This window comes from Squalius cephalus, assembly GCF_949319135.1.
Source record: "Squalius cephalus genome assembly, chromosome: 24".
Lineage (NCBI taxonomy): Eukaryota > Metazoa > Chordata > Actinopteri > Cypriniformes > Leuciscidae > Squalius > Squalius cephalus.
Window position 1 is genome coordinate 317,501 of NC_137145.1, and position 20,399 is coordinate 337,899.

A 20,399-nucleotide genomic window follows, 5' to 3' on the forward strand; every position below is an offset into this window, starting at 1 on the left:
TTAGAAAAGAACAAATTAAAAATTAGCAATCGCAACAAATAGACACAACTGAATCAAACGTAAAATAACACAGCAGTTTATAAATACAATATACATTACAAATATAGTTACAGAAGTTATTCAGTGAAGAACGAGTGATTTTCTCTTTTGTTGTTTGTTATTATAAGTGTTATTATAGAGACGGCAGGAATATTAGTGCCGTCCCTTTAAGAGCCGCACGGATCCACCATCCTGATAACGTGAGTGACGTGAGAGATGTGAGAGACGTGAGAGTCGCACCTCATTGATGTGTTTGTATGTTTTGATCAGTTCGATGGAGAGTTTTCTTAAGGGCGCAGACGCTGGATCCCGGAAACACTGCGGCATCCGCCTCTGGAGCATCACCATATCCGCAGTTACCTGCAACACAAGCGGCGTGTGTGAGAGCGGCTCGCGGACACACACACACACACACACACTCGCTGTACACGCGTACCTGTGAGGTGTTGGGCTGCGAGGCGCCTGATTGGTCCGCGGCGCTCGGCGGGTGAGCATCACTGAACGGCGGCGGGTGAGAGTGGGGCGTCTGCGCATCCATCTGCACACCGGCCGAATGGAAAGAAAACGAGGGGGCCAGCCGAACAGAGGAGGGTTTGCATGCTGAGGTCTCTCCTCCTGAAACACACACACACACACACACACAACTTCAGCACACAGACACACAAGCTATCTTGCTTTTAGTTTGATATAATTGAAGATCAGGCTATTTTTTCCTTCATTGTGTCTGTGTACGCAGCAGAAACGCTCCGAGCCTAAAGCCGGATCCGGTTACAGAACACCTGAAAAAGCTCGGACCAAAATGGGAGATCAGGGTGGTCGTGCTTCTGTCACATGACGACACTCAGTGCTTCAAACACACACTCTCACACACACACACAGGTCTAATCAGAGCTGATCGAGTGTGTTTATGACTCAGCATCAGGATCACACACACACACACACAGAACTCTAGCAAACTGTAAACAGCGAGCGCTCATACAAGGTCCTCAAACGAGATGATTACAGCGACAGACATGAAGCGTGACTGAACACAACCAGCCCATGATCCCACAACCACAGACGTCTAGACAACAGCTGAGCGCTCTAATGCCACAAATCTCAGCACAGTAAAGCCTACATGTGAGCGTTTGAGATGTTTGTAGATGTGACGGTCTGCAGCGAGCGGGAATTCTGCAGATCATTAAGTCGTCATTTATCAGCGTCTCTCACCAGCAAACACAATGCAGCACATTCACACTGGTAACCAGCGCTCGCAAGCCCAGCAACAGTGCTTCATTACCATAGCCTACCACCAGGAAGATGCCGCGCCATTGGCCAGCCGGCTAAAGCGGCAGCCAATCAGGAAAGGGTATGCAAATAACCCACTTTTGTTGCTAGGGCAAAGCTGCGAGGCTCCGTCCAATAGGAAAACGGGTAAGAGGCATGAAATTGAATTGCACTTTGACACATTTCCCAGCACAGTTTAACACAGTATTTGCTGACAGAAAAGCTCTCGGGTGAGGAACCCGGAATCAGTTAGTCTGAGGGACCCCGGAGACAGGCCTTTATTCCCAAACATCCATAGCGGAGCGCTCGCTTCCTCTTAAACACTGTAGTGTGATGATGGGAAGCTACATGAAAAAGGGACAGATGTTGCACACAGTCCGAGTCTGAGCGTGTGTGTGTGTGTGTGTGTGTGTGTGTGTGCACCTGTGGGTTAGTGTGAGGCTCACCTGTATGCATCGTCTTCTGACAAATCTCATATCATTGTGACAGGGGAGTCCATCTGCAAACCACAGCCCACTGCGAGAACAGCAGACAGTGAGGAACACATACTGTACCTGTGTGTGTGTGTGTGTGTGTGTGTGAGTGTGTGTGACATCAGCGTACCTGAAGCGACTCGCGAGTGGTTTCCAGGTGAGAACAGCCCTGGTGTTTCTGCAGGGTCTTGCCGTGTTTTGAGATGGTTGAGTTGATCTTCAACTTGCACAACCATTGGTGAAGATCTGCCGTGAAATTAATCCACACACACACACACACTACATCAGTTTAGGAGTGCATACTAACGTTAACTCACTACTAGCACAACATATAATCACACATTCTGTGTATGAGTGCCCAGAGACCGCAAACGCGCACTAGATCCTGCAGCCCGTGTAAACACACACACAAGACTTTCAGAAACACAATCACTCCAACATCAGCCTAATCTACACGATGAAGAGCTCGACATCATCATCATCGGGGTCTCCAGGTTAACGTTACACATCTAGATATGGTCGTTAAGCTTCTACTGCTAATTCTCCAGCATGACTTTCACACGATCGCGACTGTTTGATGCTGTAAATCAGTTTCGCGCACATGACGACAATCAAAGCTGTCAAAACACTGGCTCGCGTTAACGTTAGTTAGCCTAGCATGCTAACGACACAACACCCGCACTGACCCGCGCGGACAGCGGCAGACACTCGCTCCGTCGCCCGGGAGAGATGAGCTTGAGCCCTGAATAAACTCCTCATCTGTGAAGCCTTCACACGGAGCTGTCGATGCCGAGGCTAGCTGGACATTAGCTGCCCGGGCCTGCGAACGGACCGAAGCCAGAACGAAGCGGGCGAGAAGACAGAGCCGTTATTTCGACGAGCCTCCGAAAACGCACAGAACGCGTCGGATCTCGCCCGGATTGAGACGCGGCGAGCGGGGAACGAGGCGTCGGGATCGCTGAGGGAAGCTAACCGTTAGCCGACGCGCTAGCCGTCATCACTCACCGTGTCGCGCGCGTTTCTTTCTGACGAGAGGAGTGAAAATCCTCCGGGAGAATCCGCAGTAATTCCCAGCCGTGTTCCTCAGGAATCCCTTTCCCAAAGCGTGTCGGATGCAAAGCCTCGCAGAACACACAGAACAGCGAGAACTCTCTCGGTGAGCGTCGGCGCGCTCCGCGGTCCCGTCCGTCAGTCACTCATCCTGCGCGCGCGCCGCCGCTGGCCCTGGACAAAATGGCGCGCACGCGCGCGCGCTGCAAACCCGCGCACAGGACTCGCGCACTAAACTCGCCACACAGGGCTGCCCGTCATCGATACGACGCGCGAATCGACGATCGATTTCTCAATCGCTATCGAGCGCTTCGGGAACGGCGGTCATCGGTCCTTTGAAGGGAGAAAAAAAGTCAGGAACAAAATGGAAGCCGAGTGAGAAGGTTTCCATGACGACTGTCCATCACACGGCCAAGTTCCCGGATGACCTCATGACGCAGGAACCGTTCTCGGGGTTGTCATGGAAACTGCCAATCAATTTTACGTTTCTTAGGGCGAAGCGAAAGTGAAGGTACGTGCGCGATATTACACACTGTAAATATAATAAATCTCGTTTGTCCAGATATTACTGTAAACACACTTTTTGTGGTTTCGTGCATCGTCGTGTTTCTGGTTTTCTTCTCAGGACGGAGGATTAGTTCTGGTGAACGTAGTAAAGTTTTTATGAAAAGCAAGGAAGGTTTTGTCTAATAATATTATGATTATAAGTACGTTTACACAACATTAAAACTCTTTCTAAAGAGGTTTAATAACGGTTAAACTCGGGACACGCCCCTCCCGGTGACGTCAGAGATCATATGACAGCGACGCGGAAGCGAATGCGCGGCTGAGAAGATGAGCGTCTCGCTGGACATCAGGCTGAAGCGCGCGAATAAAGTGTATCATGAAGGGGTGAGAGTGACTCTGGTTCGGTGTGCGCTGTGTCTGCGGGGTGTGCCGCGGTTAATCAGGCCTGTGTGTGTGTGTGTGTGTGTGTGTTCCAGGAGCGGCTGAGCGGAGTGCTGGTCATCAGCTCCAGAGACGCGCTGCAGCATCAGGGAGTTTCTCTCAGTCTGGAGGGGCTCGTGAACCTGCAGCTCAGCTCGAAGAGTGTGGGGGTGTTCGAGGCCTTCTACAACTCTGTCAAGGTCTCACACACACACTTACTCAAACACTTACTCTCACACACACGTGACACACCCGCTCTCACACTCACTCACTCAAACACTCTCACACACACACACTCACTCACTCTCTCTCTCTCTCTCTCTCTCACACACACTCTCTCTCTCTCTCTCTCTCTCTCTCTCTCTCTCTCTCTCTCTCACACAGACACTCACTCACTCAAACACACACACACACTCTCTCTCTCTCTCTCTCTCTCTCTCACACACACACACTCACTCTCTCTCTCTCTCTCTCTCACACACACACACTCACTCTCTCTCTCTCACACACAGACACACTCACACAGACACTCACTCACTCACTCACTCTCACACACTCACTCACTCACACTCTCTCTCTCTCACACACACACACACACACACACGTTACACACACACACAGGGTTTTTCCTGGCTCAAAACGAGGCGGAGCTGGTAAAATCCTGATCATGTATTTTAATAAAAAAATAATTAAATGAGTATTTTTCGCTCGGCACCTCCAGGGGGGTCAGGGGTCGGCCCCGGAACAAGATGACGGCCCCGGAAAAGTTTGACAATTAAAGTAAGCTTAGTGTAGTGTTACCATGTTAACTTTAACACCTGCGTACACAGTTTCTAACACAATAACCATAACGCATAGTTCATTATAAACGTGGGATTATGAATTATATTGAGAACGTCCTACACAGAAAACATGCCGTAATGTACCTGAGTGTAAACCTTAGCCGCATTCATCGTGAAGCGTGCAGCAAGGTTTGCAAAGATTGATATAAATATTAATATAAAGGTTAATAAAACGTTACACTCACTTCTTCTTCTGGAGGTGCAGCAGGAACACGAATAGTTGGTACGATCCTTTTTTCAGGAGCAGTTAGCAAAACCAGCTTTATACTGACCCTCGTGTGTAAAGCAGTCTGGTGTGAGAGATGATTCACGCAAACATGAAAGCATTGACGCTGATCGAGGGGAATATTCCCTTCGAGAACACACTCAGCCACTGCGTCTTCAGCGGTTCGGGTTTAGGAGCATCAACATGATGCTGTGTTCATTATTACACCCAAGAACAGAACACCACACTCGCTTAGAGCCATTCTGCTCACAGACAGAGCTCAGCATATCAACACTGGCGGACTATGATGACAGACAGCTCAGGGCGGGTCTGTGTTGAAACGCTGCTGTCAATCAACAATCGTGGGAGGGGCGTCCGACCGTGTGACGTCACATGGTCGAACGGCTTGATTTGAGACAGGGGGAAACATATTAGATTTAAAAAAAAAAAAAACACTGGATGGATTTTTATCATTTTATGATGGTTGTGTACAGACACTGCCAACACACACTTCAGTACAATCAACTTGTAAAAGTGCATGTACCATTATATGACCCCTTTAAGCATGATGATATGGTAACGCATCACACTGAAGTAGGCTGATTTAAAATTAACATTTATTTTAAATAAAAGTATTTCCTTTGGCAAAATTACATTTCATTAATAGCCTAAACAGAGGCTTTACTCCCTTCAAACTTAAATTGTCAATGTTTCATTACATCACTGTTGGAAAACACTCTTATCAGAATATTTTTTTACCTTTATAAAGGGCATTTTTTCCTTAATTTTATTAAATGTAGGCCAATGCTCCATCTTCCATTTCAATACATTCAATTAGAATAATACGACACTAGGCTGTTACCAATCAAATTCAATAATTTACATTGAAAAATTACAACTGTATTAAATGATTATGAGAGTGTAAATATTTTTTGAATATACAAATAAGGAATGTTGAAAAGAATGATACTTAATGAAAGTAAAGCGCCAGTAGGAGGCGGCAGACGACCGTGTTAATGAGCGAGTCAGTGAGTCATTCATTCAAACGATTCGTTCAATCGGCTGATTCATTCAGAATGAGGCGGTTTATGAAGGGGGTCATTGAATCTTTGACAACCGATTCGTTCAGAACGCTGAATCATTCAGTAATGAAGCAGGGCTGAGTGTTGCTGTGAGATGCGCGGTGGTTCTGCTGTGGTCTTAGGAAGTGTTTTCACTGCTGAAACGGAACATAAACAGTCATTGCGTCTAAAATGTAAGTGACTTCATTTTAACTATTTGTTTATTGAACTTGTGAAATCAGTGTCTTGGTTTCAATCGTGAAGGTATCCAGGAAAACAGCACTCTGGTCATGTGATGTTTCTTAACTGTATAATATGTTATAAATAACTGCGCGAGCCTCAACAGTGCAACGTTGTTACCGTCAGTAGGCCTACATTAGGTAGAACTATATTATTATCAACTATACGAATTTTGATTTGATTTAACGAAATTCCCTATGCAGGAAAAACCCTGCTCTCACACTCATACTCTCTCACATATACACACTCTCTCACCCACCCACACACACTCACTCTCTCTCTCAAACACACACACACACACACCTACACTCACTCATGATCTGAAGCGCTGAAGAAGTAAAGTGTGTGTGATGGTTCAGCCCATTCAGCTGGTGTCCAGCAACATGGAGGTGGTGAAACCAGGAAAAGTCCCAGCGGGAAGAACCGAGATCCCGTTTGAGTTTCCGCTGCAGGCCAAAGGCAGCAAGGTCCTGTACGAGACGTACCACGGCGTGTTCGTCAACATACAGGTGAGCGTCACACACGCACGCACGCAGACACACACGCGTGTTCTGTGATGATGCGCTGATGTGTTGTGATTGTGTTGCAGTACACACTCCGCTGCGACATGAGACGCCCGCTGCTCGCCAAAGACCTCAGCAAGAGCTGCGAGTTCATGCTGCACTGCCAGGTAAGACTCCAACACGAGTACACACACACGACGAGTACACACACACGACGAGTACAGCCGCGCGCCGAGTACACACACACACGACGAGTACACACACACGACGAGTACCTGCAGTAACAGCAGCCTGTGTTTCAGCCGCAGAAGCCCAAGCCCCCGCCGAGCCCGGTGGAGTTCAGCATCACTCCAGAGACGCTGCAGAACGTCAAAGAGGTGCGTAGGTGATGGACTATACCAAGCTCATATACAGTACTGGCCAAAAGTCACGTCCAGCCTTCACCCTTTATTCAAATATTATTCAGAATGTGGGTCATGAACTTTTAGGTGCACCTTTAATTCTACCATGATTTTTACATCTTAAGTGGTCATAATTTATAAGTAAAAGTACATTTTTATGCCCTGAATTTAACCTCTGATATATCCTAATATAGTATTTTTTTTATAAAGAAATTGTTCAAATAAATCTGACACATCCAAACAGAAAAACGCTTCTCGTTCTCACGTGTGCGTGTGGTTTTGTGTTCAACAGAGGACCTTGTTACCCAAGTTCCTGATCAAAGGTCACCTGGACGCCACCAACTGTGCGATCACGCGACCTCTGACCGGCGAGCTGGTGGTGGAGAGGTCAGAGGTCGCCATCAAGAGCATCGAGCTGCAGCTGGTCCGTGTGGAGACCTGCGGTGAGAAACACAGATCTGATGTTCAGCTTTAAAACCATCCACAGTGACAGATCAGTGTTACCTGCACATTTTCAGCCTGTGCTGATAGTGTTACATCACCGTGTTCAGTGTTACCGGTGTGTGTTCAGATAGTGTTACATCACCGTGTTCAGTGTTACCGGTGTGTGTGTGTGTGTGTGTGTGTGTGTGTGTGTGTTCAGATAGTGTTACATCACCGTGTTCAGTGTTACCGGTGTGTGTGTGTTCAGATAGTGTTACATCACCGTGTTCAGTGTTACCGGTGTGTGTGTGTTCAGATAGTGTTACATCACCGTGTTCAGTGTTACCGGTGTGTGTTCAGATAGTGTTACATCACCGTGTTCAGTGTTACCGGTGTGTGTTCAGATAGTGTTACATCACTGTGTTCAGCGTTACCCGTGTGTGTTCAGATAGTGTTACATCACCGTGTTCAGTGTTACCGGTGTGTGTGTGTGTGTGTGTGTGTGTGTTCAGATAGTGTTACATCACCGTGTTCAGCGTTACCCGTGTGTGTTCAGATAGTGTTACATCACCGTGTTCAGTGTTACCGGTGTGTGTTCAGATAGTGTTACATCACCGTGTTCAGCGTTACCGGTGTGTGTGTTCAGATAGTGTTACATCACCGTGTTCAGTGTTACCGGTGTGTGTTCAGATAGTGTTACATCACTGTGTTCAGCGTTACCCGTGTGTGTTCAGATAGTGTTACATCACCGTGTTCAGTGTTACCGGTGTGTGTGTGTGTGTGTGTGTGTGTTCAGATAGTGTTACATCACCGTGTTCAGCGTTACCCGTGTGTGTTCAGATAGTGTTACATCACCGTGTTCAGTGTTACCGGTGTGTGTTCAGATAGTGTTACATCACCGTGTTCAGTGTTACCGGTGTGTGTTCAGATAGTGTTACATCACCGTGTTCAGTGTTACCGGTGTGTGTTCAGATAGTGTTACATCACCGTGTTCAGTGTTACCGGTGTGTGTTCAGATAGTGTTACATCACCGTGTTCAGTGTTACCGGTGTGTGTGTGTGTTCAGATAGTGTTACATCACCGTGTTCAGTGTTACCGGTGTGTGTGTGTGTGTGTGTGTGTTCAGATAGTGTTACATCACCGTGTTCAGTGTTACCGGTGTGTGTTCAGATAGTGTTACATCACCGTGTTCAGTGTTACCGGTGTGTGTGTGTGTGTGTGTGTGTGTGTGTGTGTGTGTGTTCAGATAGTGTTACATCACCGTGTTCAGTGTTACCGGTGTGTGTTCAGATAGTGTTACATCACCGTGTTCAGTGTTACCGGTGTGTGTTCAGATAGTGTTACATCACCGTGTTCAGTGTTACCGGTGTGTGTTCAGATAGTGTTACATCACCGTGTTCAGTGTTACCGGTGTGTGTGTGTGTGTGTGTGTGTGTGTGTGTGTGTGTGTGTTCAGATAGTGTTACATCACCGTGTTCAGTGTTACCGGTGTGTGTGTTCAGATAGTGTTACATCACCGTGTTCAGTGTTACCGGTGTGTGTTCAGATAGTGTTACATCACCGTGTTCAGTGTTACCGGCGTGTGTTCAGATAGTGTTACATCACCGTGTTCAGTGTTACCGGTGTGTGTTCAGATAGTGTTACATCACCGTGTTCAGTGTTACCGGTGTGTGTTCAGATAGTGTTACATCACCGTGTTCAGTGTTACCGGTGTGTGTTCAGATAGTGTTACATCACCGTGTTCAGTGTTACCGGTGTGTGTTCAGATAGTGTTACATCACCGTGTTCAGCGTTACCGGTGTGTTCAGATAGTGTTACATCACCGTGTTCAGTGTTACCGGTGTGTGTGTGTTCAGATAGTGTTACATCACCGTGTTCAGTGTTACCGGTGTGTGTTCAGATAGTGTTACATCACCGTGTTCAGTGTTACCGGTGTGTGTTCAGATAGTGTTACATCACCGTGTTCAGTGTTACCGGTGTGTGTTCAGATAGTGTTACATCTAGGGATGTCCCGATCCGATCCACGGCATCGGTATCGTGCCGATACTGGCCCAAAACGCTAGATCGGATATCGGAGGGGAGAAAAAAAATTATCCGATACCTATGATCCGATACCCATTAGGGGTGGAACGGTACGTATTCGTACTGAACGTACGTTCGGTGCATGGATTTACACAGAGAATACACGGTATAAAAATAAATAAATCTCGCGTGCACATTAATGAATGTAATACGGAACTAACGTTACTGTTAGATACGCGCATATGCGGGTTCTTTAGGGACACCTAATCTGTAGCCCGCCTTAGCTCTGAACGCACGTCTATATCGCTTCAAACGCTCACTTTATCATTATACGCGCGCGGCGCGTCCTATTCGCTTTGGACGCGCGAATGGATTCAAACTGTTCAAGCGTCGAACTAGACGCGATAGACGCAAATTTGACGCTCTATTCGCGTTTGTTGTGAACGCAGCAAAATGAACAGGCTGCGATGTCAAGATTGCAATGCTGGAGTGTGTGTGTGTGTGTCAGAGAGAGAGAGGCACGGGCGCGATCGAACAGTGGAAACATAAAAACATACTCCGTCATTTTCATTCAGGACATCATTAAAACACACACACACACACACACACACACACACACACACACACACACACACACACACACACACACACACACGCTGTTTAAAAGCAAAAATGATCTCATCTTTTGGACATTCATCATTGCATTGGTTTTCATTTCTTGTCCTAAAACAGAGCACTAATCTGTTTATTTTTAAGTAACACATTCTACATTGAATAAAAAAGAAAATCAAATGTGTTTTTAAAAGTAGTATTATTTTATACAGAAATAAATTATTTATAATTCAGATGAGAATAAAGTTAAATTTTAAGGAAACAAATATATTGATCTGAAATATAGCAAATTAATTTTAAATTCATTCAGGTTACCAAACATATCTCAAGGTCTTTTGAATAAAGGCTGGCAGTCTTTCATTATCAACTGTTGTTGTGGACTATATACTGGAGAAGTATTTGTTCTCCATTTGAGTGAGATGTTTTTATGTGGCTAATTGAGCAAAGTGCTTCCATTTATATTTTATTATTATTAGTATTAGTTCAAGAATAAAATAAAAATATCGGATTGATATCGGTATCGGCAAATAGCCAAAGCTGCGGCATCGGTATCGGTATCGGAAGTGAAAAAGTGGTATCGGGACATCCCTAGTTACATCACCGTGTTCAGTGTTACCGGTGTGTGTGTGTTCAGATAGTGTTACATCACCGTGTTCAGTGTTACCGGTGTGTGTGTTCAGATAGTGTTACATCACCGTGTTCAGATAGTGTTACATCACCGTGTTCAGTGTTACCGGTGTGTGTTCAGATAGTGTTACATCACCGTGTTCAGTGTTACCGGTGTGTGTGTTCAGATAGTGTTACATCACCGTGTTCAGTGTTACCGGTGTGTGTGTTCAGATAGTGTTACATCACCGTGTTCAGTGTTACCGGTGTGTGTGTTCAGATAGTGTTACATCACCGTGTTCAGTGTTACCGGTGTGTGTTCAGATAGTGTTACATCACCGTGTTCAGTGTTACCGGTGTGTGTTCAGATAGTGTTACATCACCGTGTTCAGTGTTACCGGTGTGTGTGTTCTGATAGTGTTACATCACCGTGTTCAGTGTTACCGGTGTGTGTTCAGATAGTGTTACATCACCGTGTTCAGTGTTACCGGTGTGTGTTCAGATAGTGTTACATCACCGTGTTCAGCGTTACCGGTGTGTGTTCAGATAGTGTTACATCACCGTGTTCAGCGTTACCCGTGTGTGTTCAGATAGTGTTACATCACCGTGTTCAGTGTTACCGGTGTGTGTGTTCTGATAGTGTTACATCACCGTGTTCAGTGTTACCGGTGTGTGTTCAGATAGTGTTACATCACCGTGTTCAGTGTTACCGGTGTGTGTTCAGATAGTGTTACATCACCGTGTTCAGCGTTACCCGTGTGTGTTCAGATAGTGTTACATCACCGTGTTCAGTGTTACCGGTGTGTGTGTTCAGATAGTGTTACATCAGATAGTGTTACATCACCGTGTTCAGCGTTACCCGTGTGTGTCCAGATAGTGTTACATCACCGTGTTCAGCGTTACCCGTGTGTGTTCAGATAGTGTTACATCACCGTGTTCAGCGTTACCCGTGTGTGTTCAGATAGTGTTACATCAGATAGTGTTACATCACCGTGTTCAGCGTTACCCGTGTGTGTTCAGATAGTGTTACATCAGATAGTGTTACATCACCGTGTTCAGCGTTACCCGTGTGTGTTCAGATAGTGTTACATCACCGTGTTCAGCGTTACCCGTGTGTGTTCAGATAGTGTTACATCACCGTGTTCAGCGTTACCGGTGTGTTCAGATAGTGTTACATCACCGTGTTCAGTGTTACCGGTGTGTGTTCAGATAGTGTTACATCACCGTGTTCAGTGTTACCCGTGTGTGTTCAGATAGTGTTACATCACCGTGTTCAGCGTTACCGGTGTGTTCAGATAGTGTTACATCACCGTGTTCAGTGTTACCGGTGTGTGTTCAGATAGTGTTACATCACCGTGTTCAGTGTTACCGGTGTGTTCAGATAGTGTTACATCACCGTGTTCAGTGTTACCGGTGTGTGTTCAGATAGTGTTACATCACCGTGTTCAGTGTTACCGGTGTGTGTTCAGATAGTGTTACATCACCGTGTTCAGCGTTACCGGTGTGTGTGTTCAGATAGTGTTACATCACCGTGTTCAGTGTTACCGGTGTGTGTTCAGATAGTGTTACATCACCGTGTTCAGTGTTACCGGTGTGTGTGTGTTCAGATAGTGTTACATCACCGTGTTCAGCGTTACCGGTGTGTGTTCTGATAGTGTTACATCACCGTGTTCAGTGTTACCGGTGTGTGTTCAGGTTGTGCGGAGGGTTACGCTAGAGACGCCACAGAGATCCAGAACATCCAGATAGCTGAAGGAGACGTCTGTCACGGCCTCTCCATCCCCATATATATGGTGTTTCCTCGGCTCTTCACCTGCCCGACACTTGAAACCACCAACTTTAAAGTCGGTAAGGAACCCTTTTTACAGCCGTGTTCAATACTGGGTTTGTTTGTGTGATATACACTCATATATATATATACACAGTCCATTACTACATTTATAGATTTACTTTCTTCCCTTCTAGAATTTGAGGTGAACATTGTGATTGTTCTTCACGACGATCATTTGATAACGGAAAACTTCCCACTGAAGCTGGTCAGAGTTTGAGTCCAGAAACATCTGAAGCCTTTGGATCATCCCCAGGATTTTTTTTACCATGAATAAAAAATTGCTCTTCTCACAGCCAATTACATTAAAAGACTCTTTTCATCATGAGTGAATATGGATATTTGCTCCTATAAAGTCAAAGTGTTTATTAAAGTCATCCACTCACCTGAGATACTGTCTTTATGTAATGCAGACATCTGTCAGCTGAAGCTAAAACATTAAGTTAGGCCTGTCGTACAAATAATTACAATGAGAGACTTAATTTTTTGTTAAGCATAACATTTATTTATATATGTATATATGCCTATATGATTTTTAATGCTATGTTAATTATTCAGATTATTTGTATTATAATATAATTGATTAAACCCACAAGTCTTTTGTATGAAGACCTTTGTCTTTATATTCATTTGAATATTTATATAAAGAGAAATGGTATCATGCATTTGAAGGAATCTTTAGTTAGTAATTTAGTTTTAGATTGTAATTATATAATTTTTAAAATACAATCAATGCAATTTTTTTTATAGAAAAATTGTCAAATTATTCTAGTTTTACATTGATTTAATTAATTATTAGCTTTTTTCCTCTAATCCCTGATCTGAGGAAATGACACAAGATGTCCGAAACAAATACAGCAGAACTGTTCTTTGGTCAAATGTTTAATAAAGTAAAATTAAGGTAAAATGGCAATAAAAGGTAAAAGTGGATGAGTAAAATCAGTTCATGCAAATGAACTTTATTCCAGGAATGAAAAACACAGCTGTGTTCTAGAAATAAAACATCATCGATTGGTCCCTAAAGCAAAGTTTCCTCAGAATGTGTGTGTGAATAAAGATGATGTGGTGTGTGTGAATAAAGATGATGTGGTGTGTGTGAATAAAGATGACGTGAACACACACTGGTGTCAGTGGAAGGCAGTGGCGGGTGTGTGACTCTTGCGCTGGCGTCCGGGAAGCAGAGGGAAGTCCTCGGGTAGGAGAGCGTGTTCTCGACAGGTGGGACACGTGCTCTGCTCCTTCAGCCACACCTTTATACACTGAAACACACACACACACACACCGTCACTCAGTCTGCGTGACACACGTAAACACACGTCACACTAGCGCTCAGGCGACGCTCTGACCTCTCTGTGGAAACTGTGGCGGCACTCCAACACACACATCATCTCAGCACTCATGTCCTCGTGGCAGATGATGCACGGGTCCTCCATGTTCAGCTGTGGGTGCACACACACACACACACACACACAGAGGTTAGACCAACATGATGATGAACTAAGAGCTAAACGAATGAACGGCTTTAGAGAGTAAATTAAACTTTAGAAACAGTGAATGTTAATCTGAATCTCACTGATGGAAGTGACTCGAGGGAATCAAATCAAAGCGCCGTGGATCAGTTGGCAGCGTTTACTCATGTTCTAGCATTAGCAATATGAGCTGATCTTCATGTTTCATGAGACTCGATCACAAATACACAAGACAACACTGATTCACTGAACTGGACTGAATCGACACTGAACTGATTCACTGAACTGGACTGAATCGACACTGAACTGATTCACTGAACTGGACTGAATCGACACTGAACTGATTCACTGAACTGGACTGAATCGACACTGAACTGATTCACTGAACTGACACTGGTTCTGTACAGCAGATATTCTCCTGTTATCTCTGTAAAACTTGAAACACTGTTGAATAAAGCGCTGTAGAAATAAAGCTGACGGTGAAGAACAGTGAAATAATCCTGTAACTGGAGGAAAAGAACAGGTTAGGGTTAGTGATGATGATGATGATGATGATGAGTCTTACCGCCAGCGCAGCGTTGCGATGTTTGTCGGACACGTTCTTCCACACGTGTGCTAGCGGTGGCGTGACGCTAGTGTCAGAACCAGGACTCGCTCGACCCGTGAAGCTCATGCGCTCCTGCACAACAGACAACAGCGTCACTACACAGCAACACACACACACACACACACACACACACACACACACACAGAGAGAGCACAGTTCACGCACACGCGTGTTCTCCTGATGGTCCAGGATCAGCTGAGCCACGCGGTTGATGACATCATCATAGGTCAGCGAGTCGAGAGCGCCTCCACTGGACGAGCGAACCTCCTGAATGAACCGGTTCAACACCAGCCTGTGGACACACACACACACACACACACACACACACGGTTATACTAACACCAGGGCTCTACAGTGCGAGTATTTCACTCGCATTTGCGCCTAAAATAGTCATGTGTGAACTTGAAAAATAGTTCCCGAGCACGAGCGAGTGACGGCTGTCCTCCACACACGGAACAGCCGGCGACGCGAGCTAGCGAAGCATAGCACTGATGTCACATGGGCAAGCAAGAGGACGGGGTCGCCACTGCGCGGTGTGAACATGAGCGACGCTTCGCAACCACTGAGCCAGTCCCTGCACTAGTGTGGGAATGTGCGGGAACGGCTGGATTTCAGTGAGTCCAGTGACTCCTCCCAACAGTGCTGAAGATGAACGTGTGAGAGCGAGTTACTGGGTCTGTTATAGCCAGATATGAGGACGCTACTGCAACACGCATCACTGCAGACGAGCGGTCTCTTCATCAAGCCGACGCGCACACAGACGCTCTTCATCTTCACTAGTACAGAGACGAGATGATGTCAGGCTGCCAGCGCTGCTCTCGGCTGTCGCTGATCATCAGTAAACTGCAGCTCGCATCCGGAGCTCTCAGTGACGGGATCTGCGTAGGCCTGCACTAACCCTGGAGCGCGGGATCCGTAGGCCTGCACTAACCCTGGAGCGCGGGATCCGAAGGCCTGCACTAACCCTGGAGCGCGGGATCCGTAGGCCTGCACTAACCCTGGAGCGCGGGATCCGTAGGCCTGCACTAACCCTGGAGCGCGGGATCCGAAGGCCTGCACTAACCCTGGAGCGCGGGATCCGAAGGCCTGCACTAACCCTGGAGCGCGGGATCCGAAGGCCTGCACTAACTCTGGAGCGCGGGATCCGTAGGCCTGCACTAACCCTGGAGCGCGGGATCCGAAGGCCTGCACTAACCCTGGAGCGCGGGATCCGTAGGCCTGCACTAACCCTGGAGCGCGGGATCCGTAGGCCTGCACTAACCCTGGAGCGCGGGATCCGAAGGCCTGCACTAACCCTGGAGCGCGGGATCCGTAGGCCTGCACTAACCCTGGAGCGCGGGATCCGTAGGCCTGCACTAACCCTGGAGCGCGGGATCCGAAGGCCTGCACTAACCCTGGAGCGCGGGATCCGTAGGCCTGCACTAACCCTGGAGCGCGGGATCCGTAGGCCTGCACTAACCCTGGAGCGCGGGATCCGTAGGCCTGCACTAACCCTGGAGCGCGGGATCCGAAGGCCTGCACTAACCCTGGAGCGCGGGATCCGTAGGCCTGCACTAACCCTGGAGCGCGGGATCCGTAGGCCTGCACTAACCCTGGAGCGCGGGATCCGTAGGCCTGCACTAACCCTGGAGCGCGGGATCCGAAGGCCTGCACTAACCCTGGAGCGCGGGATCCGAAGGCCTGCACTAACCCTGGAGCGCGGGATCCGTAGGCCTGCACTAACCCTGGAGCGCGGGATCCGTAGGCCTGCACTAACCCTGGAGCGCGGGATCCGAAGGCCTGCACTAACCCTGGAGCGCGGGATCCGAAGGCCTGCACTAACCCTGGAGCGCGGGATCCGAAGGCCTGCACTAACCCTGGAGCGCGGGATCCGAAGGCCTGCACTAACCCTGGAGCGCGGGATCCGAAGGCCTGCACTAACCCTGGAGCGCGGGATCCGTAGGCCTGCACTAACCCTGGAGCGCGGGATCCGAAGGCCTGCACTAACCCTGGAGCGCGGGATCCGAAGGCCTGCACTAACCCTGGAGCGCGGGATCCGTAGGCCTGCACTAACCCTGGAGCGCGGGATCCGTAGGCCTGCACTAACCCTGGAGCGCGGGATCCGTAGGCCTGCACTAACCCTGGAGCGCGGGATCCGTAGGCCTGCACTAACCCTGGAGCGCGGGATCCGTAGGCCTGCACTAACCCTGGAGCGCGGGATCCGAAGGCCTGCACTAACCCTGGAGCGCGGGATCCGAAGGCCTGCACTAACCCTGGAGCGCGGGATCCGAAGGCCTGCACTAACCCTGGAGCGCGGGATCCGAAGGCCTGCACTAACCCTGGAGCGCGGGATCCGTAGGCCTGCACTAACCCTGGAGCGCGGGATCCGAAGGCCTGCACTAACCCTGGAGCGCGGGATCCGTAGGCCTGCACTAACCCTGGAGCGCGGGATCCGAAGGCCTGCACTAACCCTGGAGCGCGGGATCCGAAGGCCTGCACTAACCCTGGAGCGCGGGATCCGAAGGCCTGCACTAACCCTGGAGCGCGGGATCCGTAGGCCTGCACTAACCCTGGAGCGCGGGATCCGAAGGCCTGCACTAACCCTGGAGCGCGGGATCCGAAGGCCTGCACTAACCCTGGAGCGCGGGATCCGTAGGCCTGCACTAACCCTGGAGCGCGGGATCCGTAGGCCTGCACTAACCCTGGAGCGCGGGATCCGTAGGCCTGCACTAACCCTGGAGCGCGGGATCCGTAGGCCTGCACTAACCCTGGAGCGCGGGATCCGTAGGCCTGCACTAACCCTGGAGCGCGGGATCCGAAGGCCTGCACTAACCCTGGAGCGCGGGATCCGAAGGCCTGCACTAACCCTGGAGCGCGGGATCCGAAGGCCTGCACTAACCCTGGAGCGCGGGATCCGAAGGCCTGCACTAACCCTGGAGCGCGGGATCCGAAGGCCTGCACTAACCCTGGAGCGCGGGATCCGTAGGCCTGCACTAACCCTGGAGCGCGGGATCCGAAGGCCTGCACTAACCCTGGAGCGCGGGATCCGTAGGCCTGCACTAACCCTGGAGCGCGGGATCCGAAGGCCTGCACTAACCCTGGAGCGCGGGATCCGAAGGCCTGCACTAACCCTGGAGCGCGGGATCCGTAGGCCTGCACTAACCCTGGAGCGCGGGATCCGTAGGCCTGCACTAACCCTGGAGCGCGGGATCCGTAGGCCTGCACTAACCCTGGAGCGCGGGATCCGAAGGCCTGCACTAACCCTGGAGCGCGGGATCCGAAGGCCTGCACTAACCCTGGAGCGCGGGATCCGTAGGCCTGCACTAACCCTGGAGCGCGGGATCCGTAGGCCTGCACTAACCCTGGAGCGCGGGATCCGAAGGCCTGCACTAACCCTGGAGCGCGGGATCCGTAGGCCTGCACTAACCCTGGAGCGCGGGATCCGTAGGCCTGCACTAACCCTGGAGCGCGGGATCCGTAGGCCTGCACTAACCCTGGAGCGCGGGATCCGTAGGCCTGCACTAACCCTGGAGCGCGGGATCCGAAGGCCTGCACTAACCCTGGAGCGCGGGATCCGTAGGCCTGCACTAACCCTGGAGCGCGGGATCCGAAGGCCTGCACTAACCCTGGAGCGCGGGATCCGAAGGCCTGCACTAACCCTGGAGCGCGGGATCCGTAGGCCTGCACTAACCCTGGAGCGCGGGATCCGAAGGCCTGCACTAACCCTGGAGCGCGGGATCCGAAGGCCTGCACTAACCCTGGAGCGCGGGATCCGAAGGCCTGCACTAACCCTGGAGCGCGGGATCCGTAGGCCTGCACTAACCCTGGAGCGCGGGATCCGAAGGCCTGCACTAACCCTGGAGCGCGGGATCCGTAGGCCTGCACTAAACCTGGAGCGCGGGATCCGAAGGCCTGCACTAACCCTGGAGCGCGGGATCCGTAGGCCTGCACTAAACCTGGAGCGCGGGATCCGAAGGCCTGCACTAACCCTGGAGCGCGGGATCCGAAGGCCTGCACTAACCCTGGAGCGCGGGATCCGTAGGCCTGCACTAACCCTGGAGCGCGGGATCCGAAGGCCTGCACTAACCCTGGAGCGCGGGATCCGTAGGCCTGCACTAAACCTGGAGCGCGGGATCCGAAGGCCTGCACTAACCCTGGAGCGCGGGATCCGTAGGCCTGCACTAAACCTGGAGCGCGGGATCCGAAGGCCTGCACTAACCCTGGAGCGCGGGATCCGAAGGCCTGCACTAACCCTGGAGCGCGGGATCCGAAGGCCTGCACTAACCCTGGAGCGCGGGATCCGTAGGCCTGCACTAACCCTGGAGCGCGGGATCCGAAGATCCGATACATCAGTTTTGCTAAAACACACCTGTGTGACTCGCTGTAGATGGAATCGTTTTGATCAGTAAAAACGCATGAAGTGACCAGGTGTGAACAGGCCTACGAGTCGAGTAACACTAGAGCCCCTTTCACACACAGATTCCGGAAAATACACGGATGAAGAGACCCGGGATTCGACCCGGGTTCGTTTGATCTTGGTTCATTCACACTGCCAGTGATTTTCCGGAATCAGAGAAACACACCCGTAAAGACACGTGACATCGATGTGCCCTGTATGTCTCCGCAGCGTCTGCTTATGAGCCACGCTTGTGTATTCTTCCCCTGATTCGATCATAAACTAGCGCATTACGCGCCGCTCCACAGCTGGAGACCGATCCAGGCGTCAGCGGCATCACTACCACACGGCAGTATTCCGGCTTTTGCTCACACAGCGAGCGTTCCGGGACTGAACACGGCAATGTTACTATAGCTCCCCAACCCGGCATCGATCCCGAGCGTGTTTGCGTTCACACAGAAGCGTTCTGGCAATAATGTTGTGAGTGCAGCTAAAGCTAACGCTATGAGTGCAGCTAAAGCTAATGTTGTGAGTGGAGCTAAAGCTAATGTTGTGAGTGCAGCTAAAGCTAATGTTGTGAGTGCAGCTAAAGCTAATGTTGTGAGTGGAGCTAAAGCTAATGTCGTGAGTGGAGCTAAAGCTAATGTTGTGAGTGCAGCTAAAGCTAATGCAGCTAAAACTAATGTTGTGAGTGCAGCTAAAGCTAATGTTGTGAGTGCAGCTAAAGCTAATGTTGTGAGTGCAGCTAAAGCTAATGTTGTGAGTGCAGCTAAAGCTAATGTTGTGAGTGCAGCTAATGTTGTGAGTGCAGCTAAAGCTAATGTTGTGAGTGAAGCTAAAGCTAATGTTGTGAGTGCAGCTAATGTTGTGAGTGGAGCTAAAGCTAATGTTGTGAGTGGAGCTAAAGCTAATGTTGTGAGTGCAGCTAAAGCTAATGTTGTGAGTGGATCTAAAGCTAATGTTGTGAGTGCAGCTAAAGCTAATGTTGTGAGTGGATCTAAAGCTAATGTTGTGAGTGGATCTAAAGCTAATGTGAGTGGATCTAAAGCTAATGCTGTGAGTGGATCTAAAGCTAATGTTGTGAGTGCAGCTAAAGCTAATGCTGTGAGTGGATCTAAAGCTAATGTTGTGAGTGCAGCTAAAGCTAATGTTGTGAGTGGAGCTAAAGCTAATGTTGTGAGTGCAGCTAAAGCTAATGCTGTGAGTGGATCTAAAGCTAATGTTGTGAGTGGATCTAAAGCTAATGTTGTGAGTGGAGCTAAAGCTAATGTTGTGAGTGGAGCTAAAGCTAATGTTGTGAGTGCAGCTAAAGCTAATGCTGTGAGTGGATCTAAAGCTAATGTTGTGAGTGCAGCTAAAGCTAATGTTGTGAGTGGATCTAAAGCTAATGTGAGTGGATCTAAAGCTAATGCTGTGAGTGGATCTAAAGCTAATGTTGTGAGTGCAGCTA

At 49.2% G+C, this 20,399-nt stretch overlaps 3 protein-coding genes across 8 annotated transcripts in view; 1 reads left to right on the forward strand and 2 right to left on the reverse strand.

Moving 5' to 3' along the window:
• dyrk1aa (dual-specificity tyrosine-(Y)-phosphorylation regulated kinase 1A, a) overlaps nt 1-2,922 on the reverse strand; it is a 21,847-nt gene extending 18,925 nt beyond the window's left edge. Inside the window, exons 1-5 of the mRNA XM_079860674.1 lie at nt 2,784-2,922; nt 1,909-2,024; nt 1,752-1,821; nt 476-654; nt 280-399 (exon numbers count right to left, since the gene is read on the reverse strand). Of these exons, the coding sequence (XP_079716800.1) occupies nt 280-399; nt 476-654; nt 1,752-1,761 (309 nt within the window). The 5' untranslated portion in view covers nt 1,762-1,821; nt 1,909-2,024; nt 2,784-2,922. The remainder of the gene's footprint in view (nt 1-279; nt 400-475; nt 655-1,751; nt 1,822-1,908; nt 2,025-2,783) is intronic.
• Nucleotides 2,923-3,615: 693 nt separating this feature from the next.
• On the forward strand, nt 3,616-12,888 carry vps26c (VPS26 endosomal protein sorting factor C). The gene is made up of 8 exons (XM_079860733.1): nt 3,616-3,719; nt 3,812-3,955; nt 6,463-6,612; nt 6,693-6,773; nt 6,909-6,983; nt 7,300-7,450; nt 12,366-12,518; nt 12,636-12,888. The coding sequence occupies exons 1-8, from the start codon at nt 3,663-3,665 to the stop codon at nt 12,716-12,718; spliced, it is 894 nt and encodes a 297-aa protein (XP_079716859.1). The 5' UTR covers nt 3,616-3,662; the 3' UTR covers nt 12,719-12,888.
• A 102-nt stretch (nt 12,889-12,990) lies between these two features.
• ttc3 (tetratricopeptide repeat domain 3) overlaps nt 12,991-20,399 on the reverse strand; it is a 50,727-nt gene continuing 43,318 nt past the window's right edge. For all 6 annotated transcript variants that reach the window (XM_079860659.1, XM_079860655.1, XM_079860658.1 and 3 more), the window contains 4 exons: nt 14,740-14,866; nt 14,533-14,646; nt 13,845-13,937; nt 12,991-13,757 (listed from right to left, as the gene is read on the reverse strand). In XM_079860659.1, coding sequence (XP_079716785.1) covers nt 13,626-13,757; nt 13,845-13,937; nt 14,533-14,646; nt 14,740-14,866 — 466 coding nt within the window. In that variant the 3' untranslated portion in view covers nt 12,991-13,625. The remainder of the gene's footprint in view (nt 13,758-13,844; nt 13,938-14,532; nt 14,647-14,739; nt 14,867-20,399) is intronic.

What these genes read in the sequence shown, in the direction of transcription:
- vps26c (XM_079860733.1), top strand. Translation starts at nt 3,663, where the DNA reads ATGAGCGTCTCGCTGGACATCAGGCTGAAGCGCGCGAATAAAGTGTAT. An exon ending in GGTCCGTGTGGAGACCTGCG is followed by an intron (nt 7,451 to 12,365) that starts GTGAGAAACACA and finishes GTGTGTGTTCAG; the next exon opens with GTTGTGCGGAGGGTTACGCT. An exon ending in AACCACCAACTTTAAAGTCG is followed by an intron (nt 12,519 to 12,635) that starts GTAAGGAACCCT and finishes CTTCCCTTCTAG; the next exon opens with AATTTGAGGTGAACATTGTG.